The sequence below is a fragment of the Panthera onca genome, chromosome D2 (genome assembly GCF_046562875.1).
Source record: "Panthera onca isolate mPanOnc1 chromosome D2, mPanOnc1 haplotype 2, whole genome shotgun sequence".
Lineage (NCBI taxonomy): Eukaryota > Metazoa > Chordata > Mammalia > Carnivora > Felidae > Panthera > Panthera onca.
Window position 1 is genome coordinate 39,489,263 of NC_138349.1, and position 27,934 is coordinate 39,517,196.

The 27,934-nt window shown below is 39.8% G+C and overlaps 1 protein-coding gene across 1 annotated transcript; it reads left to right on the forward strand.

Annotated features, from left to right (window-relative positions):
- The first annotated feature begins 20,340 nt into the window (after positions 1-20,340).
- On the forward strand, positions 20,341-23,348 carry LOC132677320 (olfactory receptor 6C75-like). The gene is made up of 2 exons (XM_060629175.2): positions 20,341-20,500; positions 22,370-23,348. The coding sequence occupies exons 1-2, from the start codon at positions 20,466-20,468 to the stop codon at positions 23,346-23,348; spliced, it is 1,014 nt and encodes a 337-aa protein (XP_060485158.1). The 5' UTR covers positions 20,341-20,465.
- The last annotated feature ends 4,586 nt before the right edge of the window (positions 23,349-27,934 follow it).

Here is a 27,934-nt window from a genome sequence, read left to right on the forward strand (position 1 = left end):
TTTATAGCAGCACTCTCAACAATAGCCAAATTATGGAAAGAGCCTAAATGTCCATCAACTGACGAATGGATAAAGAAATTGTGGTTTATATACACAATGGAATACTACGTGGCAATGAGAAAAAATGAAATATGGCCTTTTGTAGCAACGTGGATGGAACTGGAGAGTGTGATGCTAAGTGAAATAAGCCATACAGAGAAAGACAGATACCATATGGTTTCACTCTTATGTGGATCCTGAGAAACGTAACAGAAACCCATGGGGGAGGGGAAGGAAAAAAAAAAAAAAAGAGGTTAGAGTGGGAGAGAGCCAAAGCATAAGAGACTGTTAAAAACTGAGAACAAACTGAGGGTTGATGGGGGGTGGGAGGGAGGGGAGGGTGGGTGATGGGTATTGAGGAGGGCACCTTTTGGGATGAGCACTGGGTGTTGTATGGAAACCATTTTGACAATAAATTTCATATATTAAAAAAAAAATATCCTGATCTAAAAGTCAGGAGATATAAGATAGAGCCTCAATAATACATTATGGAGTCATCCCTAAGTGCATTGTAACTTTCCCCCAAGTGAAGCAGATAAGATTAAAAAAATTTTTTTAATCTTTATTTATTTTTGAGAGAAAAAGAGAGACATGGTGTGAGAGGGGAAGGACAGAGAGAGAGGGAGACACAGAATCTAAAGTAGGCTCCAGGCTCCGAGCCGTTGGGCTCAAACTCAGGAAATGCGAGATCATGACCCAAGCTGAAGTCAGACGCTTAACCAACTGAGCCACCCAGGCGCCCCTGAAGCAGGTAGATATTGACTGTCTTTATCTACTGGGATAGTAAAGAATGCTGAGCACAAGTTTGTTACACAAGAATTTATCCTCAGGTAGGACTAAGGAAACTATGCTGTTTGGACGAGGCTATATAAAAAAACAAAGTATACTATTATATTAATTACACACAAATATTGAACTGAGCCACAATCTCGTCTATTTAGCCCTTATAGATAAAACAGAAGTATTACAAGGACCAGTGAAAGGGATGATTAGTTTTGCTTTTAAATAATGTGGGACACTGACTCTTCCCATTACCTTTTTGCTTATATAGCTGCACATATTATCATTAATAGTTCTTTAATTCTTAGATGATGGAGGGCCTTTTAATTCAATCTCTGTTTCAGGGACCAGTTGTGGGGTTTTTTTGGTTTTTGGTTTTTGGTTTTTTTATATCTCAAGGGCCATACATTTGTTGTTGGCCCTAAGCTTGTCAATTTTTCCAAGTGCATTTGAAAATGTTCAGCCAAATATTGGAGAACCTCAGAACTACAATTTCTCATATAATTTTTGACTAGGTTCCCTATTTCATATTTTAGCCCACTTATACAAAGAAAGGACAAGGATACTTTTACATTAGCTTAGAGTCCACCTGAGAATATTGTTTAAAATTTTCTTGAAACAGAATTCTAGAATCTGGTCTAGAGTTGTCTTTTTTATTTGCTTATAACTGTAGCTATTAATCTTGATAGCTTCAAAAATGACCTACTTTTCTTACTGCTTCTAAGCCTTGTTCAGTGTTTTCCATGATGGAATTTTAAAAATTATTTTAACTTTCCCACATGATAGGTTTCAATAAATTTTGTCTTCATCTGAGAAAGCTTAATTGGTTTAAATCTAGAGTCCCTGGCCAGTAAATTACTAATATAATTCAAAATCCCATAGCAATGTTTTGGTTTTTCTGTGATTTGGAAAGTTTTTTCATTATGGTTCTAATATAATTCAACTTATATTCATCTTCCTTTGATTTATGTTCTGGCAAAGCAATCTGGAGTGAGGAATGACCCACTAAATCAATAGTCTACTGGGGGAAGATGTTGAGGAGAGTAGTCTAAGTTGTGAAATCACAGCAGGTAGGACACAAGAAGGGACAATAAGGGCCCGTGTATGAAGATACGAATAAAGTGTGCTCTTAACTTTAGCTTTTCCCAGAGGAATTTTGAGGAAGGCTGTAATGGAGTCAAAATTTTGTTTTGAGCCCTCAGCATACCAATCAAAACAACTTCCTTCTGAGTATTTGGTGTGTTTCCTTCCTTCTGGAAGTCATTCCAAGATGTTTTAACTTCACCAACTCAAAAGTTCCCCATGATAAACTTTGCAATTCTAAATCATGTTTAGTGAAATTGTACTATTTTAGAATATAAGCACGTGAATTGTGGTTATAGTGAGAATACTTATGATTTCTGCTTGAAGAAGGTTTGGTGTGGGCTCAGAGACACCCATTTGGGCACAAAAAAAGGAAAGTCTCCATAGCCAGCATCTAGTGGTCCTTATGAAATGGTGTGTCAGGTGTTTTATTATAAAACTGTAATAGCCAGGAAATCATTAGCTCTGAAGTAGGGAACTATGAATAAAGACCTCCTATATTTTTATCTTGTATTTCTTTCCCTTCCCCTCTGTTCATCTGTTGTGTTTCTTAAATTCCACATGAGTGAAATCATACATTTGTCTTTCTCTGGCCGACTTATTTCACTTAGCATAACACACTCTAGTTCCATCCACATTGTCGCTAATGGCAAGATTTCATTCTTTTTCATCACCAAGTAATATTCCATTTCCATTGCATATATACACCACATCTTCTTTATCCATTCATTAGTTGATGGACCTTTGGGCTCTTTACATAATTTGGCTATTTTTGATAGCACTGCTATAAACACTAGGGTGCATGTGCCCCTTCAAATCAGCATTTTTTTTTATCCTTTGGATAATACCCAGTAGTGCAATTGCTGAGTCGTAGGGTGGTTCTATTTTTAATGTTTTGAGGAACCTCCATACAGTTGCTGGAGGGGAGGTGGGTGAGGGGATGGGCTACATGGGTGACAGGCATTAAGGGGGGCACTTGTGATGAGCACTGGGTGTCATATGTAAGATGAATCACTGGGATCTACTCCTGATTTAAATAAATTTTAATAAATAAATTTAGTTTAAATTTTAAATTAAACTTTAAATTAAACTTTAAATTAAAGTTTAAATAAATAAATTATAAGGGGTGCCTGGGTGGCTCAATTGGTTGGGCTCAGGTCATGATCTCATGGCTTGTGGGTTCAAGCCCCACATGGGGCTCTGCGCTGACAGCTCTGAGCCTGGAGCCTGCTTCAGATTCTGTATCTCTCTCTCTCTCTCTCTCTCTCTCTTCCCCTTCCCCACTAGAGGTCTGTCTGTCTCTCTCAAAAATAAATAAATGTTAAAAAAATTAAATAAATTGTTACTCTAAAAATTTTTTTTAATTTTTAAAAAGGCCTCATGTGTTAAAATGCTATCTTTTTTAAACAGACAAGATGAACCTGCCCTTGGAGTGTTTTCTAGAGGAAGCATTTATTGTTCCAGCAATAAATAAAAGTAAAAGCTGGCCTAATACAAATTAGTCCCCAAAGCCAGCTGAATGGTGAATAAAAAAGTCTCAATCACTCCCCTGTCCTTATGAAGCTTCCCTTTTAACATTTAAGCTAGGGTCAAACAATATAGGCAAGAAAAAGGAGAGAGAACCTCAGAACTTCATTAATAACAGTGAACTAAAATGACAATGTGGAAAGTCTGTACTTCTCTCAGGAAGGGTTTCTATCACAAGTTCCTATCTATTTATAATTTTAAAAACCTAAGTAATCAAATAAGGCATGTGCAAGAGGACTTACAACACCACCAGTCCTAGGAAAGCAAAATAAACACAGATTCAGTGGTAAGAAGCTCTGTTAAAGAACTGAAAGCTTCTGATGACCAACAGGAACATGCACCAATCATGATCGGACTGAGTTGACCTAAGTCACCATGATAAAAGGAACCATGGCTGATTACAATGTTTCTACAAAAAAGAACAAGGTGCCTGGGCAGCTCAGTTAGTTAAGCCTTCCACTTCAGTTAAGGTCATGATCTCATGGCTCATGAGCCCTGCATCAGGTTCTCTGCTTTCAGCACAGAGACTGCTTCAGGGCTCTGTCCACACACACACACACACACACACACACACACACACGCCCCTCCCCTGCTCATTCTCTCTCTCTCTCAAATTAAATTTAAAAACTTTAAAAAAGATAAAAGAAAGAAGGGGCCCCTGGATGGCTCACTTGGTTAAGCATCCAACTTCAGCTGAGGTCATGATCTCGCAGTTCGTGGGTTTGAGCCCCAAGTCTGGGCTGACAGCTCAGAGCCTGGAGTCTGCCTTGGATTCTGTGTCTCCTTCTCTCTCTGCCCTTCTCCCGTTTGTGCTCTCTTTCTGTCTCTCAAAAATAAATAAACGTTAAAAAATTTTTTTAAATAAGGGCACTGGGTGATTCAGTCGGTTGAGCATCTGACTTTGGCTTAGGTCATGATCTCACAGTGTGTGAGTTCCAGCCCTGCATCAGGCTCACTGCTATCAGCACGGAGTCTGCTTCAGATTTCCTGTCTCCCCCCAACACTTCCCCTTCCTGGCTTGTGCTCTCTCTCTCTCAAAAATAAATAAATCTTTTTAAAAAAATTTTTAAGGGGCACCTGGGTGGCTCAGTCAGTTGAGCGTCCGGCTTTGGCTCAGGTCATGATCTCTCAGTCTGTGGGTTCAAGCCCCACGTCGGGCTCTGTGCTGACAGCTCAGAACCTGGATCCTGCTTCAGATTCTGTGTCTCCCTCTCTCTCTCTGCCCCTCCCCTGCTCATGTTCTGTCTCTCTCTCTAAGATAAACATTAAAAAAACTTTTTAAAAATTTTTTTAAATAAAAATAAGGGCTACTGGGTGGCTCAGTCAGTTAAGTGTCCAATTTCAGTTCAGGTCATGATCTCATGGTTCATGGGGTCAAGCCCTGAGTCGGGCTCTGTGCTAGACAGCTCAAAGCCTGGAACCTGCTCCAGATTCTTTGTCTCCCTTTCTCTCTGCACTTCCCCTCCTCACACTCTGTCTCTTTCTCTCTCTCTCAAAAATAAATAAACATTAAAAATAATAATAGTAATAATTTAAAACATTTTTTTTTAAAGGAAAGAACAAGGTGAGGTCCTTGGGGTGTAAAAAAGTTAGGAGGTGCCCCCAAAATAATGGAGTCATGTCAAATGGCACATGGGGCTAACTTGAAGGGACTCCCAGTGGCCACGCATGGAACAATTTGAGCAATACAATGAACAGTGGTACTAACAGATAAAGGTCATTAAACAAAACAAATACCTGTGAGTTATCATACTGATATGAGTAAGTAATTGAATAAATAAACAAATATGGAGAGAAGGAAAACAGTAGAACTCTATTAAGTGTAGACAGAATGATGGAAATAGAATATCACCATTTGAAAATACCTCAGTAATAGTTGTTTCAAGCAAGAATCATCATTTGATACTAAATGAGTGGGCAAAAATGTAAGGATGGAATATTTACATAGTCTCAGAGCATTTTCCAATAAGATATTAATTACAAAGGGAAAAATAGTAGCTTTACTAATTTTTTTAGTTTATTTTATTTATTTTGAGAGAGAGAGAGAGAGAGTGCATGTGCTAGCTGGGGAGGGGCAGAGAGAGATGGAGAGAGAGAGAATGCCAGAGAGAGAATTCCAAGCAGGCTTTCTGCACTGTCAGCATAGAACCCAATTCAGGTCTTGACCCCATCACCATGAAAGCATGACCTGAGCCAAAATCAAGAGTCAGACGCCTAACTGAGTCCTGTAACTTCATTAATTTTAAACAAACACCACTTTAAACAAGCGATTACCTGTAACTACTAGTAAACTAATACCACCAGTAATAAGATATGGTGACAACATATACCTGAGAAAGCCACATCATTTCTATGGGATTTTTGACAAAACTTCATAACTTAACTGTAATCAGATAAACCCACATTGACAATCATTGTATAAAATAAATAGCACTCTTCAAAAGTATCAAAGTCATGAAAGTCAATGAAATGTGGAAGAAACTGTCCCCAACTGGAGAAGGTCTAGGAGACAAGAAACTATGCCTGGATACAATATGTGCCCAGGATTGGATATTGGACCAGAAAAAGGACATTACTAGGACAACTGAAAAAATATACTATGCAAATTAAATATTACTTTCCTGATCGTGATCATTGTTCTGTGGTTATATGTTAATATTTGAGGAAGCTATATGAAAAGTGTATGAGATTTCTTTGCCTTCATTTTGCAACTTTTTTTGGTAAGTCTAAAGTTATTTCAAAGTGAAAAGTTTAAGAGGAAAAAAGCAAGCTTAAAAATAATGTAATCAATATGATCTGACTTTTATAAAGAGAAAAATGCCCATTGAATCTACTTAAGTATAGTTAATACATGAGTATTCAAGCACACAAGCATTTAAGGAAGGCTACAAACTCTGTAACTAACACTGGCTGCAGGAAGGGATTGTGTTGGGATGGAGATAGAGACATGAGACGGGAAGGGAAAGGAGAGATTAGTCACTTTTTTTTCTAAACACTTTCTGTGTAGAAGGCTAATAAAATCCATTCTCCTCTAAGGACAGATTTACCTTTGACCACCTTTCCAACTCTATTCCACTGGAAATCTTATAAAGGTGGTGTGGCATATAGACTCTCACATGGCCTCCAATTATCTCACCTCCTGGTATTCACACCCTTGTGTAATCTCCTTCCACTGAGTATGGGCAAGGCTTGCGACTTACTTATAACCATTTAACACTATAAATGTCCCTGGAAGCACTGCTTTAGCTCCATCCCACAAATTTTGATATGTTATATATATTATCACTATTATATTAAAAATATGAAAATATTTTCCTTAATACTTCTTACTGGTAATAAATAAATAATAGATTAAAATAAATTAATAATTTCTATTTGGCCAAGAAATTATTTTGAGGTGTAGTATATAATTTCTACGTACCTGGGGGCACCTGGATGACTCAGTTGGTTAAGCATCTGACTTCAGCTCAGGTCATGATCTCGCGGTTCATGAGCTCGAGCCCTGCATCGGTCTCTGTGCTGACAGCTCAGAGCTGGAGCCTGCTTCAGATTCTGTGTCTCCCTCTCTCTCTGACCCTCTGCCACTCATGCTCCATCTCTCTCTCTCTCAAAAATAAATTTAAAAAATTTTTTAAAAATTTCCAAGTACCTGAAAATTTTCCAGTTATCTCTGTTATTAATTTCTAGCTTAATATGATTATGGTCAGAGAATATATATGATTTGTATGATTTAAATTATTGTAAATTTGTTAAAATATATATTATAACAGAAAAAAGTCTATATTGGCAAATGCTCAAGTACAATTACAAATGATGTATATTTTGCTGTTGTTCAGTAAAGTATTCTGTGTCAATTATATCTGTTTAGTTAAGAGTGTTGTTCAGTTCTTCCACATATTTGCTGATTTTCTTTCCCCCAGTAATATCCATTACTAATAGAGGAGTGTTAAAGTCTTCAATTATATTTGTGGATTTGTTTCTCTTTAATTCTGTCCTTTTTTTGTCCCAAGTATTTTGAAGTTCTTTTGCTAGGTATGCATACATTTAGGAATTTTGCAGCTTCTTGGCGAATTGACAGTTTTATCATTATGTAATCTTCCTTTTTAATTCTTGGTAATTCTCTTTGCTCTGAAGTATAGTTTGTCTGATATTAATGTAGCTACTCCAACATTATTTTGATTAGTGTTTGCATGTTCTGTCATTTTCCATCCTTTTGCTTATAACTACCTGGGTCATTATATCTCAGATTTGTTTTTGTAAAGCACACATACTTTGGTCCTGTTTTATTTCTTCAATTTTATGTTTTTTAATTTGACAGTCTCTGTCTTCTTATTGTGGTAAAAATCACATAACATAAAATTTACCATCTGAACCTTTTTTCAGTGTACAGTACAATAGCATTAAATATATATCCACATCGTTGTGTAACAAATCTCTCAAGCTTTCTCATCTTGCAAAACTCAACCTCTATTTCCATCAAACAACACCCCTTTCCCTCTCCTCCCATCCTGTCAACCACCATTCTACTTTCTATTTCTAAGAGTTTGACTACTTGGGATACCCCATAAGTAGAATTTTCAGTATTTGTTAATGCCAATGCCAATCTCTGCCTTCTAGTTGGGTGAGTTTAGGTCATTTCCATTTAATGAAATTATTGATATGTTTAGACTTAGGTGGACCATTTTGTTATTTGTTTTATGTGTTTGTTCCTGTTTTTCCTTCATTCATTTCCCTATATCCTGCCTTCATTTGAGTTCTTTGAATATCGCTATTATTCCATTTTAATTGATCAGGTCTTTAAAAATAATATCTATTTATATAGATTGTTTTAGATGGTTTCTATAAAAATTACAATTTACATATTTAACTTTCCACAACTTAATTATAATCAACACTTTATGACCCGGTATGTGATCTATTTTAGAGAATGTTCCATGTGCACTCAAGAAGAATGTGTATTCTGCTGCTTTAGGATGAAAAGTTCTGAATATATCTGTTAAGTCCATCTGGTCCAATGTGTCACTCAGAGCCATTGTTTCCTTATTGATTTTCTGTCTAGATGATCTGTCCATTGCTGTAAGTGGAGTATTAAAGTCCCTTACAATCACAGTATTATTATCTATATATGTGTTTATGTTTGTGATTAATTGATTTATATCTTTAGGTGCTTACATTGGGGACATAAACATTTACAGTTGTTAGCTCTTCTTGATGAATAGACCCCTTAATTATGATAGTAATGCCCTTCTTCATCTCTTGTTACTGTCTTTGTTTTAAAATCTAGCTTGTCTAGGGGCGCCTGGGTGGCGCAGTCGGTTAAGCGTCCGACTTCAGCCAGGTCACGATCTCACGGTCCGTGAGTTCGAGCCCCGCATCAGGCTCTGGGCTGATGGCTCAGAGCCTGGAGCCTGTTTCAGATTCTGTGTCTCCCTCTCTCTCTGCCCCTCCCCCGTTCATGCTCTGTCTCTCTCTGTCCCAAAAATAAATAAACGTTGAAAAAAAATAAAATCTAGCTTGTCTGATACAAGCACTCCAGCTTTCTGTTGATGTCCAGTAGCCTGAGAGATGGTTCTCCTTCCCCTCACTTTCAATCTGCAGGTTTCCTCAGGTCTAAAATGAGTCTCTTGTAGGCAGCATATAGATGGGTGTTTTTATCCATTCTGATACTTTATATCTTTTGATTGGGGTATTTAGTCCATTTACATTCAGAGTGATTATTGAAAGATATGGATTAAGTGTCATTGTGTTATCTGTAGGTTTCATGTTTGTGGTGATGTCTCTGGTTCTTTGTAGTCTTTCCTGCTTTCCACTCACAGAGCCCCCTTAGGATCTTCTGCAGGGCTGGTTTAGTGGTCATGAACTCCTTTAGTTTTTGTTTTTCTGGGAAAGCCTTAATCTCTCCTTCTGTTCTGAATGACAGTCTTGCTGGATAAAGAATTCTTGGCTGCATATTTTTCCCATTCAGCACATTGAATATTTCCTTCCACTCCCTTCTGGCCTGCCAAGTTTCAGTGGGCAGGTCTGCTACTACTCTTATGTGTCTACCCTTGTAGGTTAAGGACCATTAGTCCCTAACTGCTTTCCGAATTCTCTCTTTATCTTCGTATTTTGCCAGTTTCACTATGATATGTCATGGCGTTAACCTGTTTTTATTGATTTTGAAGCAAGGTCTCTGTGCCTCTTAGATCTGGATGCCTGTTTCCTTCCTCAAATTAAGGAAGTTGTGTTTGGGCTGCTCTATCCCACTGGTCAGTCCTCTGCAAATCTCCTCTTTGCTCATAGTGGGGGAGTGTTTGGACCTTCCACCAGGTGTGCTTTGATTTGTTCACCGAAGTAACCCTTGAGTCCACCAAGCTGTCTCCCTCCACCTGCCACTCCTCAGATTGATTTCCTGGGTGTTCCAAGTGATCTGACCTCCATACAGCTGTTTGAGGGACCAGGGAAATCCCGGTCCCCCTACTTCTCCACCATCTTAACTCCTCCTCTGTAAGTCACCCTGAATAAACCCTGGTCCATGTCAATGCAGGGCTCCCTGCTGCAGTCGAGGCCACAGCAGCTGTGGTGCCGCCAGGCTGCTTGCAGCATGGAGGCCCTGCTCCCAAAGTGTTGGGTGGACAAGCACCTAGAAAAACACTCAACCACTTAAGTGGAATTTAGTAGCCTCCTATGTATGTTTTAATTATTTTATATATCATATATGTATACACTGAAACCCCTGCAGATGACATTTTTCCTGTCAACCATCATATATGTTTTTCAAGAACTCAAAAGCAGACTAGGTACCAACATATTTACCATTTCTCGTGCTTATTATCCTTGATGTACCATTTTCTTTTGGTATCATTTCCCTCTGTCTTTAAGAACTTTCTTTAAATAAATAATTTTAAAAATAAATTAAGAAATAAAATAATAATATCAAGAGCTTCCTTTACTCCTAGATTCTTTCACAGCAGATCTGGCGGCAACAAATTCTCTTAGCTTTCCTTCAACTCAGAATATCTTCACTTTACCTTCATTCCTAAAGGTGCTTTCTGCTAAGTATAAAATTTCAAGTTGACAGTTCTTTTCCTTCAGCAATTGAAAAATATCGTGACACTTCCTTATGCAGTTTTTGATTAGAAATCCACAGTCATTGAAATGGTTCTTCCCCTACAGGTAAAACACCTTTATTTTTCTGGTTCATTTCAATAGTTTCTTTTGTGTTTGGTTTTCTACAGTTTAATTATGTTTGGTCCTAGCATGGAATTTCTTTGGATTTATCCTCTTTAGGCTTTGTTCAGCCTCTAGAATCTATAGGGTTATATGGTTTTCCAAATATAGGAAGTTTTCAGCCATTATCTCTTAAAATACATTTTTCAGTACTGAATTCTTTGTGCTTGTCCTTCTGATGACAAGAAGTTATACCTTTTATTCTTCCACAGGTCCCTGAAGACCTGTTCATTTAAGTCTTTTTTTCTCTTCCTTTTCAAGGCTGGATAATTTCTACTGATCTATTTTCAATTTTACTGACAATTTTATCCATCATCTCCACTTAGCATCTGAGCTCAGCCAGGGAGTTTTATATTTTAGCCATTGTATTTTTCAGGTCTAATATTTCCATTTGCTTCTTTAAATATCAGTGCTGAGTCCTATTTTTCTATTAATTTACAAGTGCTTTTAATTTCTTGTTAGAATATTTTAAAATAATTGATTTAAGTCTTTGTCAGATACTTCCAACATCTCTGTCATGTGAGAGTTGATGTCATTATTACAGAGTTCATTATCATTTCTCATAAGAATTGAGATTTTCCTGGTTCTTCATGTGCTGAGTCATTTTTGAACTGGGATATCATGTTTGCCGACTCTGAGTCTTTTTAAAAACCCTTTGGAAAGTGTTTATTTCCTCATTCTGGCAAGAAATGGACCTGATTTGGTTCAGGCCATAAGTTGCATCCCATCTTCTATAGTCTACAGTTTCAACGTCAGTGAACTTTTCAAAACCTTTGCAAAATATTCACATAAGTCACACATGTGCATCACCAGGGAAGTCTGGCTTCTGGCCAGAAATCTTTCTGGTAATTCTGTTTTCAAAGTCTTTATTATGCTGATCAAGATCAGATCTAGTCATGCACAGTTTGGGAGTAAATCTTTGAGTTATTTAACAAGTTAATGTGATCTTTTTCCTCAGGTTCCCCCTCATCACAATCTCCCCAATACATCTCATTTCCCTAAAGTGCCTCTTCTAGCTTCTGTGGCCAGAAGCATGGGGACTTCATCACTCTTCTCTGCTGCTCTGCTTTGACTGGACCAAGAAGTGAGAGAACCAGAAGACAAAAAAACCATGGTAAACTCACCACTGATTTGGTGGTACTTCAAATTCTGATCTTCTTTTCAGTCCTTCTGCTACTATTCGCAATGCAGAATCCTCTAATGGCTACCAGATCCATCCTGTTTTACAGCCATTTTCAGTGGGGGAGACAGGGCATATCATCTTTCCCCCAACCTACCTGAAATTGGTTCCTACAGTTATTTATTTACTTCTTTATTTCTGCCTATCACCTACATCCAATCTTGGACCTCCAGTGTTTGAACACCTTCTGATCTTGACTCATTTTCCTTGTTCCCCAGCCAAAGTCCAGTACTCAGTCACTGTAGTATTCAATCATTTGCACACCTTTTGTGTTGTAACTGCCTTGCCTAGCCCCATCCTGAGATCAAAGGGAAGACTCCCTGAGGTTTCTTGGGGGGAAATGCCTGATAACTACTTCCCTGCGTTAATTACCTAGAGCATCAGCAAGATAATGAAAGCAACATTTTATGATTTCCCACAGGCATGTAAGTTTCACCGAAAAATATTTTCAAGTTGACCTAAACAATGGAAAAAGTACTCCCTGAAGAATTAATCATCTGCTAATTTATCCTCTCTGGAGTCACTGGTAGGCTAGAAAATGAATTTGTTACTTTTTATTATAAGCCCAAGTAGACAGAGAATTTCTGTATGGTAGCTCCTTACTCATGGTGTTCAGGGATGACTAGGGTCCTATGTAGCCCTGCAGAATTCCCTGATAATGCTATCACAATTACCACTAACTAACTCTGAAGCCACTTCTGCTCATGACTCTCAGAGCCACTGATACACAAAGTAAGCACAAATAAATAAACTTCCTCTTGCCTGTCACTCTGTTTCTTTGTTCTTTGTATTCCTTCTTCCTACAAACAGTTCAATTCTAATAAGCCCCTCGCCTGAAGCTCCTATTCTCCACTGCATTCATTTGCTTATACTCCACTTTGTTCCTGGATATAAAACAGCTTATTATTTCCTTGGCTTAATTCCCCTCACTAGTCGTCTTCTTCAAAGACAAACTTATACTTACTGGAAGAGAAATGGAATGATGTCAAAGGAGTGAAATACTTCATCGGGTCTCAAAGTGTAGTCCCTACACCTGTAGGAATACATCACCTGGTAACGGGTTATAAATGCATATTAGTGGGCACCACCCATAGCATCAAAAACTCTTGGGGTGGGCCCAATAATCTGTGTTTTAGCAAACCCTCCAGGTGACAATGATGCATGCCAAAGTGTGGGAACCATTGCAACTAGGGACTTAATAATTGTCTGGCGGGGGTAGAATGAGGGAGAAGAGTATTTCAGCTTTGGATTACCTGACAAATTGTGAGGACCTATCGCATTGGTTTTCCACCATGCTTGGAAGAAGACTTATTGTTAGCAACCTGAGTGGCAGGTAGGGTGGAGGAGGGGAGGTGAAGTATAAATATTGAGTAAGATGGGCTGACAATGCCAGAAGCTTTCATTCCCTCTCTGTCTGCCTGCTCCATCTGTTGGCCAGGATATTAATCTCTCCAGCTACTGATAACACTTTGGCAATGATCCCCAGTGGCATTTTTCTAATAAAAATTCACTTCTTATTCTTCCAGGAGTTTTCTCCTTCAGGGGTCCTGGGAGCAGTGGACAAACACATTTTCAATGACAAGGCTTCACAAATACGGCATTATCATGCTCTCCACATACTACTTTAACAACCAACTGACACTTCTTATCTGACTTTTTGCAGTACTTAATATCACATAAATTTGGATTCAACCAAAAAATGAGTTTGCTGATGTAATACTTATTTCAGTATTCCCTCTCTGTCTGCCTGCTCCATCTGTTGGCCAGGATATTAATCTCTCCAGCTACTGATAACACTTTGGCAATGATCCCCAGTGGCATTTTTCTAATAAAAATTCACTTCTTATTCTTCCAGGAGTTTTCTCCTTCAGGGGTCCTGGGAGCAGTGGACAAACACATTTTTAATGACAAGGCTTCACAAATACGGCATTATCATGCTCTCCACATACTACTTTAACAACCAACTAACACTTCTTATCTGACTTTTTGCAGTACTTAATATCACATAAATTTGGATTCAACCAAAAAATGAGTTTGCTGATGTAATACTTATTTCAGTATTATAAATAATCTGAAAGCTGAATCATTATGTGTTGTAATGGAAACAGAATTATATGCTGCACTAGAATCTATAAAAGCACAAAGTTTGCCCTTGTGTACAAAGCATTCCTCCATATCACTGTAATCTTCAAGGGAAATAAGTAACCTTATTGACTAAATAAGTCAATAACTGAACTTATTCACTAAATAAAACTATTTCAAGAAAATATGTGACATGTAAAATATGCTCAACTTCAATATATTTCCAAATTTTACACTTCCAGCGTCAGTGAACGGCAGTCCAGTACTCTCATTGACGCTTGGCATTGTCTGAATTTTGCATTATAGTCTTTCTGGTTTGTGTGAACTATTATTGTACTGTGGTTTTATGTTATCTTTCCCTGGTAAATACATAACCTGCACATTTTAATATGATATTGGCCATTTGTACAATCTCTTTTTGTGAAGGAACACTGCAAATATTTTGCCCAGTTTTCTATTGTTCCATTGTCTTTTTCCTTACTGATTTATAGGTTTGTCAGGTTAAAAATAGCTTCTCCCAGACTGGCTCAGTTGGTTGGGCGTCCGACTTTGGCTCAGGTCATGATCTCACGGTCTGTGAGTTTGAGCCCCACGTGGGGCTCTGTGCTGACAGCTCAGAGCCTGGAGCCTGCTTCATATTCTGTATCTCCCTCTCTCTCTGACCCTCCCCCGTTCATGCTCTGTCTCTCTCTGTCTCAAAAATAAATAAACACTTAAAAAAATAGCTTCTCCCAGACTGTGACTTGCCTTTCAATTTCCTTAATGCTGTTTCAATAAACAGAGGTATTTAATATAATTTTTAATGGTAAATTATTTTGTCTTGGTTAAGTAGCTTTTTTGCCTTCCCCTAAAGACATTAAGATATTCTGGCCTTTTTTCTTTTAGATGATTGTTATACCATTTACATTTAGATCTACAGCTCATCTTCTGGGTTTCTTTCCTTTTTGTCCCCTCTTTTAACATTTTTTGCTATGATATAAAGGAAGCATCAAATTGCATTTTCTCCATTTGAATACCCACTTGATGCAATACCGTTTATATTTATTGAAAGAACTATCACTTCCCTGCTTCATTAGACTGTCATCTTTGTCATGAACCTGATAATGCATATTTTATTGCTAAGTCAAATAAGCTCACACAGAGAAAGACAACTAGGGTACGATCTCATTTGTATGTGAAATCTAAAAATATCTAACTCATAGAAACAGAGAGTGAGATGGTGATTGTCGGAGGCTGAGGAGTGGGGGAAGTGGGGAGATGTTATTCAAAGGTACAAACTTTAAATTATGAAATTAGTAAGTTCTGAGCACCAAAGGTACAGCACATGGTGATTATAGTTAATAATACTGTATTGCACATTTGAAAATTGCTATGCAAGTAGAGTTGTAATATGCTTACCATAACAACAACAAAGTGGCAATCATGTGAAGAGAAGGATGTGTTAACCTTACTGTGGTAAACATTTCATAATATGTGTGTGCCAAGTCATCACTTGTACACCTTAAACTTACACAATGTCGGGAGAGAGGGAAGATGGCGGCGTAGGAGGACGTTGGGCTCACCCGCGTCCTGCTGATCACTTAGATTCCACCTACACCTGCCTAAAGAACCCAGAAAGCCGCCAGAGGATTAGCAGAACGGAGTCTCCGGAGCCAAGCGCAGATGAGAGGCCCACGGAAGAGGGTAGGAAGGGCGGCGAGGCAGTGCGCACTCCATGGACTGGCGGGAGGGAGCCGGGGTGGAGGGGCGGCCCGCTGGCCAAGCAGAGCCCCCGAGTCTAGCTGGCAAAAGCGAAGGGGCCTGATGGACTGTGTTCCCACAGCAAGCGCGACTTAGCGTCTGGGAGGTCATAAGCTAACAGCTCTGCTCGGAAAACGGGAAGGCTGGAGGACAAAGGGAGGGAGAGCTGCTGAGCCCCCTGACGACAGAGCTCAGTTTGGTGGGGAACAAAGGCGCTCGCCAGCACCATCTCCCTCGCCCATCCCCCAGCCAAAATCCCAAAGGGAACCAGTTCCTGCCAGGGAACTTGCTCGCTCCGTGCAAACACCCAACTCTGTGCTTCTGTGGAGCCAAACCTCCGGCAGCGGATCTGACTCCCTCCCGCTGCCACAGGGCCCCTCCTGAAGTGGATCACCTAAGGAGAAGCGAGCTAAGCCTGCCCCTCCAGCCCCCGTGCACCTTGCCTACCCACCCCAGCTAATACGCCATATCCCCAGCACCACAAGCCTGGCAGTGTGCAAGTAGCCCAGACGGGCCACGCCACCCCACGGTGAATCCCGCCCCTAGGAGAGGGGAAGAGAAGGCACACGCCAGTCTGACTGTGGCCCCAGCGGTGGGCTGGGGGCAGACATCAGGTCGGACTGCGGCCCCGCCCACCAACTCCAGTTATACACCACAGCACAGGGGAAGTGCCCTGCAGGTCCTCACCACTCCAGGGACTCTCCAAAATGACCAAACGGAAGAATTCCCCTCAGAAGAATCTCCAGGAAATAACAACAGCTAATGAACTGATCAAAAAGGATTTAAATAATATAACAGAAAGTGAATTTAGAATAATAGTCATAAAATTAATCCCTGGGCTTGAAAACAGTATAGAGGACAGCAGAGAATCTCTTGCTACAGAGATCAAGGGACTAAGGCACAGTCACGAGGAGCTGAAAAGCGCTTTAAACGAAATGCAAAACAAAATGGAAACGACGACGGCTCGGATTGAAGAGGCAGAGGAGAGAATAGGTGAACTAGAAGATAAAGTTATGGAAAAAGAGGAAGCTGAGAGAAAGAGAGATAAAAAAATCCAGGAGTATGAGGGGAAAATTAGAGAACTAAGTGATACACTAAAAAGAAATAATATACGCATAATTGGTATCCCAGAGGAGGAAGAGAGAGGGAAAGGTGCTGAAGGGGTACTTGAACAAATTATAGCTGAGAACTTCCCTGAACTGGGGAAGGAAAAAGGCATTGAAATCCAAGAGGCACAGAGAACTCCCTTCAGACGTAACTTGAATCGATCTTCTGCACGACATATCATAGTGAAACTGGCAAAATACAAGGATAAAGAGAAAATTCTGAAAGCAGCAAGGGATAAACATGCCCTCACATATAAAGGGAGACCTATAAGACTCGTGACTGATCTCTCTTTTGAAACTTGGCAGGCCAGAAAGGCTTGGCACGATATCTTCAGTGTGCTAAACAGAAAAAATATGCAGCCGAGAATCCTTTATCCAGCAAGTCTGTCATTTAGAATAGAAGGAGAGACAAAGGTCTTCCCAAACAAATAAACTTACACAATGTTATAAGTCAATTATATCTCAATAAAAGTGGGAAAAAAAGAGAATATTGTGGTTCACAAATTTGGGGGGAAATTACATTAACTCTTTTCATACTTTTTGAAAGTGTACATAAGACTTGTATCGTGCCTCCCTTACACAAAGCACTGAGGTGTACCCCAAGAAAGTGTCACCGCCACTATGTATCCTGTCACTGAGAAAAGAGGGATAGAAATTAAGAGTATAGAGGACACTATTTAGTAGAAGCCCATTAAGGTGCAGACATGAAGACTGAGGCTAGAAGGAAAATGGAAAAGCAATGGAAAGAGGATCCCTACACCCAATGCTGAATGAAGTTCCAAGAGCTGTCTGAATGTAGAATCACTCTCCACCTTCAGTGTCCATAGGACCAGGCCTATTGTGACACCTGATTCAGGATTTTAATGAATGAGATGCTACTTGTGAAAGAAAACCCCTCGCTAGCCATGATTGATAGGATTTCCATTCAAGACAAAGAGTCAAACTAAGATGGGCATGAGGAGAAAGCAGAGCTGAGCTCACCCAGCTCCTCTATTTTTGGCTGGATGTATCTTTCCCCAGTAGCAGACATGATGCACCAAGGTGAGGCACACTGCCGGCAGAAGCCAGCCTTCTGAGGATGCAGCACATGTCACCCTGGCAGTATCCTCTCAGTCAATCTGAGCATGGGCTTCCCCACTATGCCCGCACTGGCCACTGTCCTGCCCTGCTCTGTGAGTCGCCTGACCTCCCAACTAAGGAAGATGATGATAGATACCTCCACCCAAGGCTCAGCAGTCCAGTCATATTGGGGGGCTGACGAATTCCAATTTATCTCCTCTGGTTCCTGAGAACTCTTCTTAGGACCTCTGTCTCCAAGCAGTGATAAGTGCTGGATAAGAACACAGAATTTGATTGTGTTGTCAGTCGTGAGAACACTTTCCCAAACCAGTATCTATATAAAGGTTCTGATCACCCTTACATCCCCAGAGGCAAATGTGTGAAAAGAGATCAGTCTGGTTTACTGAATCTTAGGAATCTTGGACCCTGACTTTATGACACCAACCAATACAATACTAATTGATCAGATGATGTCTTAAGCCCAGCCAAAAAATCCCATTTCATAAAAGGGGATTGATTATATAAATTAGTTTTCTCTCCATTGCACACTGTTCATCTTCTCCTCTAAGTAGTTCCCCTCCATTAACAGCAAAACTATTTCATGTAATAAGCTCTAAGAGTGTAATTGGAAAAGGTGTGAACTTAGAAATGTGAACTTTGCCCCCCCCCCATTTCAAAGGAGTTTGCTTTTGCAGTGGGGAGGAGGTTATGGAGGGCTCTTCCATACTTTGTGTAAAATGTTAACCTTCCAAAACATAACATTCACATCTCATTCTGGAAAGGTACAGAGATAAAGATACTTAGGAATCTTGTGCTAAAAGCACCACCTAGAACCAACGGTTGTCCCCAACACCTGGAGCATCCACACATCAGATGTGGGACAAGTAGAAGAAATCTTACCAGGAAAGTTATAGAAGTGGAAGATCCAGAACCCTACAAAGTAGTTTCACTGCTGAGATTTATAGATAGCAATTTCCACCTGTTTCTACCCCACCCACATAATTCAACTCAATCATTCTCTAGGTTCATCCCTTTCCTTACTCTAACTGGATAACTAAATCCTCAAAGCACAAGGAATGCTGGAAAATGTCCAAGATAAATAAGATCTCAAGGTATAATTTAAAAACATAAAGAAATTGTAGGTTTTGGAGAGCCATGAAGGCACTATTCAGAAAACGGGCACTAGATGAAGAGAATATGAAACATTTCTTGATGGCAGCTCACTATCCCTTATGCTACATAGTTAGTTCAGTCCATTTCCTTGAGTATGCCATTTGTAAACCTTTCTATCAAATCACATACCAGCCCCTCTCCTCCCACCTTCCCATAGTCGTGTTGGCGTTGGGGCTCGATTAGGAGTGAGAGGAATTTTGCACCATGAAGCTCACTCTGAATAAAATTAAAACCTCTGCCAATGAGACTTTATCTGAATACGAGGATGTATAGTCTCATATCGTTCCAGCTTCTGTAACTCATCTCCCATTATTCTTTATTTTTCCTCATGGCCAACTGAGAATATGACCATGAGGTCAGAGATTTGCCTGGATTTAAAGCAGAGTGTATAGATGGACAGATGTTATAAAAATGATTTTGTCTATTTATGGGAGAGTGGGACCTAGTTGACATTCCTGAACGTTGCTATAATATTTGCCTTGACCTGGTAGGATCACAATGATGAGGGCAGATTCAGGCACAACAAATTTCCATCGACCATATGCCTCAGGGTAGCATTCAAATACACTTTGAGAGTTTAGTCCACTTCTCTGGATTTCAATGAAGGCCAGAGACCACAGAAAAACAGGTCACTCCTGACACCAACAGCCCAACCCAGGAGAAGAAGCTGCTTTCCAAGCAGGTGCTTCCTATGGATAAAGCTTCTCCACCCTCAGACTCACATCTCTTCTTCATGTGCATCTAGCAAGAATCTGGGAATTCACTTCCCAGATTTTTTTTAAGGAGAGAGGGGTCTACCAGATTAGAGATGTTACAGAAACCACAGGTCTTCCTTTTCTTCCCTAAAGAGGAAAAAAATTGTGTGCTTTCTTTTACAAGGAGATCGGGGAGAACAAAAATATTCTTCATATGAAAATATGTAATGAAGAGAATCATAATGTTGGTGGAAGCATGGAGAATGATTGACGAAGAGAGGTGCCTTCCCCAGTATCCTCCCCAAAGCCTCATGAAAGCCAGGTGTAATCAAGCTCTTTCTCACCAAAAATCTATTCTTGTAACAACTATGCTCTGGCCTCAGTGCATACACCACATGGAGAAAATTGTAGTGTGGACTTTTACCTCAAATTAGTAGCAACATTCAACTTGGGGTTTTAGAAACCCTTGGGAAATTGTCATATAATTTCCTTGAAAAAATTGGCAGAGAACAGTGGACATCTGGGAGTCAAAGTCACCATTGACAATGGAAAGATAAATATGAGGGTAGAGCCAGTAAACTTTATTTTCAACAGTGACCAATTAGCTGTCCCCAGTACACCAATCATGCCTTTACTTTCTGTCTCTGTCTCTGTCTCTTCAGGATCTAATGAGGTTTGGGGACCTGGACTCTCTGCTCACTGGCTGGGTCCATCCTGCTGCTGACCAAACAGTCCTGTGGCAAAAATATCAGAGGGACTTCAAACGTGCATGTCAGCTGTTTCTCACTGTTGATGCAGGAAATGAAGGATGCATCTCACACAGACAGGTGAGGATATGATGGAGAAGCACAGTGCAGTAGAAGGTGTCTTGGAGCAGGTGTGCCCATGACCATGGAGTGCTGCAGCAGAAGGACCCCTGTCTCAGCAGCACCCAGGGTTGAAATAAGAAGCAGCTGCCTACTCCCATTAACTGGTATAGCAGGTGGACGGCAATGTTGCATGTTAGGTGGGCTTTTACCCACTTGGAGGAGCAGAGCCAGACCTTTCAGCAGAACCCTAAGTAGTCCGAGAGTCCAGCTCTAGCCCAGAACTGGGGGCAGCGAAATGTGGTTGTTTTAGTCTGTCTGCGCCTTTCTGGGGGTTCAGTGAGCAAGGCTTCCATGTAGCCTTGCTGTGGTAGGAAACATTCTGGGCTATACAAACAAGGCTTTATCAGCCGGAACACTGGCCAAAGAGATGCATATTCACCCCACTTTGGGACAACAAGCTATGACAAATGCATTTACTTCTCCTCTCCTTTCCCCTCATCCCACAGCAAGCCTTTGCTTTCTTGAGATACAATGGCAGCTAGAGGAGGTAGCCCTGCCCACCATGTGGTGACTCCTGTGTGTGACAGCCTCAGGGACCATGGTGACATGGTGGACTTTCTGGGGTCAACTGGAAGAAGCAGGCGCACCTTGAGTTAGTGAGAGTGAGTGAGAGTGACACATTCCACACTGCCAAACTTTAGCTTAAATTGAGATGCTACAGCCAAACACCATCATGAGAGATGTCACTGATTGGGAGGACTGAAAAGAGAAGAATGTTCACTGAGCTTTCATGCAAGAGTGAATATAGGTTGCCAGCATATGCTCCTAAGTGCATTAATCCTGTGAACTATTGTCACTCCCACGGCCCTCACAACCCAGCATGAACTCGGGGTGGGTGGTAAATCCTGCATTCACAGTTCATGTCATGATGTTGAGAAGCCCAAAACATCTCTGGTCTCCAGTCTCTTCTACAAACTGCTAGTGCTAAAGTAGATTGTCTCTGACCCCATGTCAATCTGCAGGTCAGTAACTCATCAGTAATACTAACCTGGGAGAGAAACAAGATAAGTAAAGCTAATCTTGCACTTAAGGTTGAGAGATCATCAACTATAGATTTGTTTCTATTTTAAAATATTTTGTCACTGCATTTAGAAAAAGCAGGTACTCTGGATTTGGACATTGTGGCTAAAGTCCCAGCGAAATGACCTAAGCTCTCTGGATCTCTCTAAGCCTCCGTTTCTGCTTCTTTAGAAGAGGCTCTTCATTACTGTGAAGAGTAATAGAAATAGTGAATTTCAGTGACCAGCACAGAACAAGTATAGGTCCTCAACAAATGATGATGATGATAGCTTGGACCTTAGAATGTGTTACATATTAAAAGAGACGCTCAAAGTGAATATTACTAACATAACTGCTATGTTTACTACAAATAAATAATGTTGTTAAAAACAGTAAAGTGTTTTATAACTAAAAAATTTCAACAATATTGCCTACTGATGATGTTCTATTCAGCATAATAATAATGACCATCACATTACAATTAGACATTGAGAACACATAGAAACATTGGCATCATATGGCAAGTGAGCTACATGCTTTATCTTACTTATTCTCACAAGAGCATGAACAAGCAGATCCTGTCATCTTCATTTTACTGAGGGTGAAAGTGAGGTTCATAACGGTTAACTACCTTTCCAAAGACAACCCATCTCTCAGGGGTTAGAACTCAGTGTTGAACTAGTAATGAATTCAGGTCCTTCTGATTCAAGAACCAGCTGAGTAAACCACTTTGCTATCTGCCTAGCCACCTTCCGGGATAGGCAAATAACTTAATCATGTGCTCCGCTAAAACCTTTGCCCTCCTTTATGTCTTTATTGTGGGTTAAGACCAGCAGGGATGATGCTGTGGAAAGAGATGCCCATGGAAATGGGGAACGGGACCACCGTCCAAGAATTCACCTTGGAGGGGTTTCCTGCCATCCAACACCTGGGAAAGGTCCTCTTCCTGGTGCACCTGCTGGCCTACCTGGCATCCATTACAGGCAATGCTGTCATAGTCACCATCACCTGTGCTGACTCCCGGCTCCAGACACCTATGTACTTTTTCCTCAGCATTTTCTCCTTCTTTGAGAGTTGTTTCATAAGTGCTGTTATTCCTAAGTTGCTGGTCATCTTTCTTTTAGGCCGGCAAACCATTTCCTTTCTTGCCTGTTTCATACAAGCCTTTGTGTATGTATACCTCGGAGCCACAGGTTTCTTCCTCATAACAGTGATGTCTGTGGATCGGTACACGGCCATTTGCAAGCCTCTGCATTACCCAACCATCATGAACCTCAAGACTTGCTTCCTCTTGGTCACTGCCTGCTGTGTTTTGGCCTTCCTTCTCATCACTGGTCTGATAGTAAAGGTTTCCCAGTTATCGTTCTGTGGCCCCAATGTCATCCCCCACTTCTTCTGTGATCTTGGTTCCCTGATTCATCTCTCCTGTTCTAATACCAGGTTTGTTGAAATGTTGGCCTTTGTCATTGCTTTGTTTATCATTTTGACATCCCTTATCATAACCATCATTGCATACAGCAACATAGTAGTCACAGTTGTGCGACTCCCATCAGCCAAGGAGCGACAGAAAGCTTTCTCCACCTGCTCCTCTCACTTCATAGTCCTCTCCCTGATATACAGCAGCTGTGTCTTTATATACGTGAAACCAAAGCAAAGGAACAGGCTGGACTCCAACAGGGAGGCTGCCCTTGTGCATACGGTGGTGACCCCGCTGTTGAACCCTGTCATCTACACTCTGCGGAATAAGCAGGTCCACCAGGCTCTGAGAGAGACAATGTGCAGAATGAAAATATCAAGACAAAAATAAAATCACATGGCCTTGGAGTGGAATGGTTCAGAAAAACATTTGTCTTCATTCTGGCCAATGTAGCAGTCCACAGGGTCCTAGTGTAGCATTCTGGCAACCACACTTGATTTCTGCACATCCCGAACAAAATGGAAATCTGTTAAATTACAACAAAGTTAAAAACATTGTTGAGCTCACACCCCTGTTTATTACAGCATTATTTATAATAGCCAAGGTATGGGAGCAACCCAAGTGTCCATCGAAAGGTGAATGGATAAAGGTGTGATTTTATGTGTGTAATGGAATATGACTCAACCACAAAAAAGGATGAGATTTTGCCATTGTAACAACGTGGATAAAGCTAGGGGGAATCATGCTAAGTGACAGAAGTGGAGAAAGCAAACACCATGATTTCACTTATATGTGAAATCTCAACAAACATATAAGTAAACAAAAAGTATTAACAGACCCATAAATATGGAGAACAAATTGATGGTTGCCAGAAGGGAGGGGGTGGGGAATGGGCAAATGGGGGCAGGGGAGTGGGTGATATAGTTATGGAATGAATAATTCAAGGGAATGAAAGGTACAGCACAAGGGATGTGGTCAATGGTATTTAATAGTGCTCTGTTGTGACAGCAGGGAGCTACAGTTGTGGTGAAGATTGTATAAGAAATAAACTCATCAAATCACACACACACACACACACACACACACACACACACAAACACACACAAAATCTTTTTTTGGAAGTCTTTTTATAGCAATGTGGAGGGAACTGGAGAGTGTTATGTTAAGTGAAATAAGTCATACAGAAGAAGACAGATACCATATGTTTTCACTCTTATGTGGATCCTGAGAAACTTAACAGAAGACCATGGGGGAGGGGAAGGGGGAAAAATAGTTACAGAGAGGGAAGGAGGCAAACCATAAGAGACTCTTAAAAACTGAGAATAAACTGAGGGTTGATGGGGGGGGGGGGGAAGGAGGGGAAAGTGGGTGATGGGCATTGAGGAGAGCACCTGTTGGGATGACCACTGGGTACTGTATGGAAACCAACTTGACAATAAATTTCATATTAATAAAAGGAAGTCCACACTTTACCTTGATATGCATAACAATCTTCTCGCAAATATTCCACATTTCGATGACAATTTATTAATTGCAAAATCCTTTGCTGAATTTTGATTCTTCCCTCTGAAATAAGCCATGTGGTTGAAATGTCATAAATTTAGTAATTTCTCTCTTCTCTAGTCATAAACATGGCTCAGCAAGTATTAGTGTTTACAAAGGGCACTTAGATAATTAAAATGATATAAGTTTCAATATTACATTGTGGTTATGAAGGAAATGACAGAAATAGTACCAATGCTTGGGTCCACATTCCCTCCATGCTTAGTCCAAGGAAATAAGGGGCATAGTAACCTCCACCTTTGAATATATATGGTTTGAATCACATATGCTCTTAAATGCTGTTCTTGGCTCTTAGCTTAACTACATATGCATGTATCAATCCCATGCTGGAGAGTAACAGAACTGATCTCAGGCTTAGAGCATTCTCTAAGGAAAGGAATAACCACACAGCCAACAGCTTACCAATGCTCCTGTTGCCTAAATTATGTATTCTATCTCCAGTCTTTCAGAATCATAATGTATAATTATGACTGATTCTTATCTGAAAGCTTATCTTTATCAGAGAAAGGGAGCACTTATTTCATATTTCTATAATTTCTTCCAAAGAGTCAAGTTTACAGAATGTGAGTTATTTGCTTATCTACTTCATATTACTAATAAAAAAACAAACTAAGCCTTTTTTCCTGTTTGACCTCTGTTGTCAACTATAAGGTTATGTTCTGATTGATAACCTATCTTAAAACCAACGTTTCCATTACCTCAATCCTCAAATTCTTGTGCTCATCAGGCCTACTTTCCAGCTAGTATGTGTCCTTTATTTATTTCATAAGAAACATCTCTAAAAAGATTAAGACCATTTTTTGACATTAGCCCAAACACTGTGGTTAGATCATCTCAAATACATGTTATGAAACACATTCTACACCGTGATTAGATCATACATGGCCTTGATGGTATTATTACAAATTTCATATTTCATCTTATTGACAATGAAGAAATACGAAACATGCCCCCAAAAACCACGTATGATTAGCTGTAGAAACTGTATTAAAAAAGAGTTTGGAAAAGCCAAGGTAAGAGTGGAAAACTGGGTACAGACTGTTATAGGAATTGGAAGAAAGAGAATGATGGCTTACAGAAGTGGCAGTGGGAGTGGATAACAAAGGGACTATAGTAGACAAGGAATCATTTGCATTGAAGAAGCCTGGTGCTGCCTTCAACTACCTGGTCAACTTACAAAAACACTGAAATAAACTTCTCCATAAATATTAGATTGAGCCACAGAACCTAGGGTCCACTTGAGAATACTCATCGAGATGCTGCGGAAACATGGAAGTATTCAGAGCTGAACTATTCAAGAGCGTATTGAAATGGCTGAGGTTCAGCAATGCAGGAATAAGTAAAGGAATTGTGGCCAAACTACTGCAAAGACTGTGAGCCTCCCCAAGGTTTTAGTCAGGATTTGATAATAATTTATTATACTTAAACTAACGTAATGTACTTTATATTACCTTGAGATAGATTATGCTTTTTTAAAAAATATAATTTGTTGTCAAATTGGTTTCCATACAACACCCAGTGCTCATCCCTACAGGTGTACTATGCTTAAAGGGTGAGCTTGACAAAAAGAAAAGTGAAGACCAGAAACTCACATTTTCTTTGTCCATTCTTCTTCACATGGACTTTTAGATTATTTCCACATCTTAGCTATTGGGAAAAATGTTACATGAACATCAGAGTACAGATAGCTCTTTGAATTCTATATTTCCCTTCCTTTGGTGATATACACAGAGGTGGGATTGCTGGATCAAATGGTAATTCTATTTTGAAAATTTTCAGGAAATACTATATTGTCTACCGGAGTGGCTACACCAATTTACATTTTCAGTAATAGCAGACCAGAGTTCCTATGTGTCCACATCCTTGCTAACACTTCTTATTCTTTGTGGGTTTTTTTCTGTAATACTCATCCAAGGAAGTATGAGGTGGTATTTCACTGTGGTTTTATTTGTATTTCCCTTAGTGATGTTTCCATTTTCATTAGTGATAGTGAGCATCTTCTCACGTACCTGTTGGCTATTTATATGTCCTCTTTGGGAAAATGTCTATTCAGTCTCCCTACCCATTTTTTTAATAGTTTGCTGTGGGTGTTTTGTTTTGTTTTGTTTTGTTGGTGTCCGCATGTACTTTGGAGACTTTATAGAAAAAGGTGATTTTCAAAGACACAAGTTTTCCATCTGGACAATGAAAATGGAGGGCATTTCAAGTTGGTCAACAGCATTTGTGAAGCATGCAGCTATAAAATCATGCTTCAGTATGCTTACCGTGATGGTGTGATGAAAAAGAAATAGAAAAGGATGAGCTGAAGGCATACATGGAGTCTAAATTGTAAGTGATGGCAAACACCACGTGCATAGTTTTTGTACTTGAATGGAAATAGACTTTCAGGGACCAAAATATGAAGGCACATGGGTGCTATTATTACTTATCCTGAGGGCAATAGGGGACCCATTCCTGTTAAAATGCTGCTAAGGCATGGTCAGATTTGCATAAGTAAGATCACTTTGGCGTCGGTGGGGATATGAGTGGCTTTCACATTAGTCAGAATCTACAGTTTTATTAAATGTTTTGCCACAAGCACACAGTGTTCTCTAGCCTTCGATTCTTTGATAGTATTTTCTTTGTGGACCACACAGCAACCCACTTCTAGGGGAACAATAACGGCTCTGCTTTCCCTCTCCCTTCCAGCTATCACACAATGCCTTTCATTAGTGGGATTCAACCTGGACCCTTCTGGCCAGGGATTCTCTAAAATATAGTTCCCAGGGGGCCAGGTGCTGTGATCTAGACAGTAGGATCCAGGAGAGTGGAAATGATTGCAGCAACCTCTTCCCCCACAAAAAAAAAGAAAATGAAAAACAAAATCCAGCACAGGGTGCTCCAAGATAATATTGCATCCTAAAAACTTCATTAAGTTTTGATAAAGAATGGGTAAACAACAAAAGAAAATACGTTTTTATAAATTAAAAAATGTAATAGCTGAAAGAAAAGAATCATCCACATTGTGGGCAGAACAATAAATGGAGAAGTTTCAGAAAGTAAAATACAGAGAGAAAAAGAGTTAGAAAACTTGTGGGGAAAGTAATTTAGTCCAGAATGCTGAACTTCTGTTTATTATGGATTTGGAAGAGAGAACACAGAAAAAAAGGGGAGAATAAATTATTAATTACACAAAGAGGACAATATCCCAATGCCTGTGTGAACAACTCAATAAATTAAAATTTTTTGAATCTAGGCATGACACTATAAAATTTACAAACACGAAACATAAAGAAATCCTAAAACATCTTTCCAGATTAAAAAATAAATAAAACACTTCTATGAAAGGTTATGGAAATCCATATATCAACTTCTTTTTCAACTTTTGATATTGCTTGAAGTAAGATAAGGCTTTTAAGTTTTGAAGGAATGAT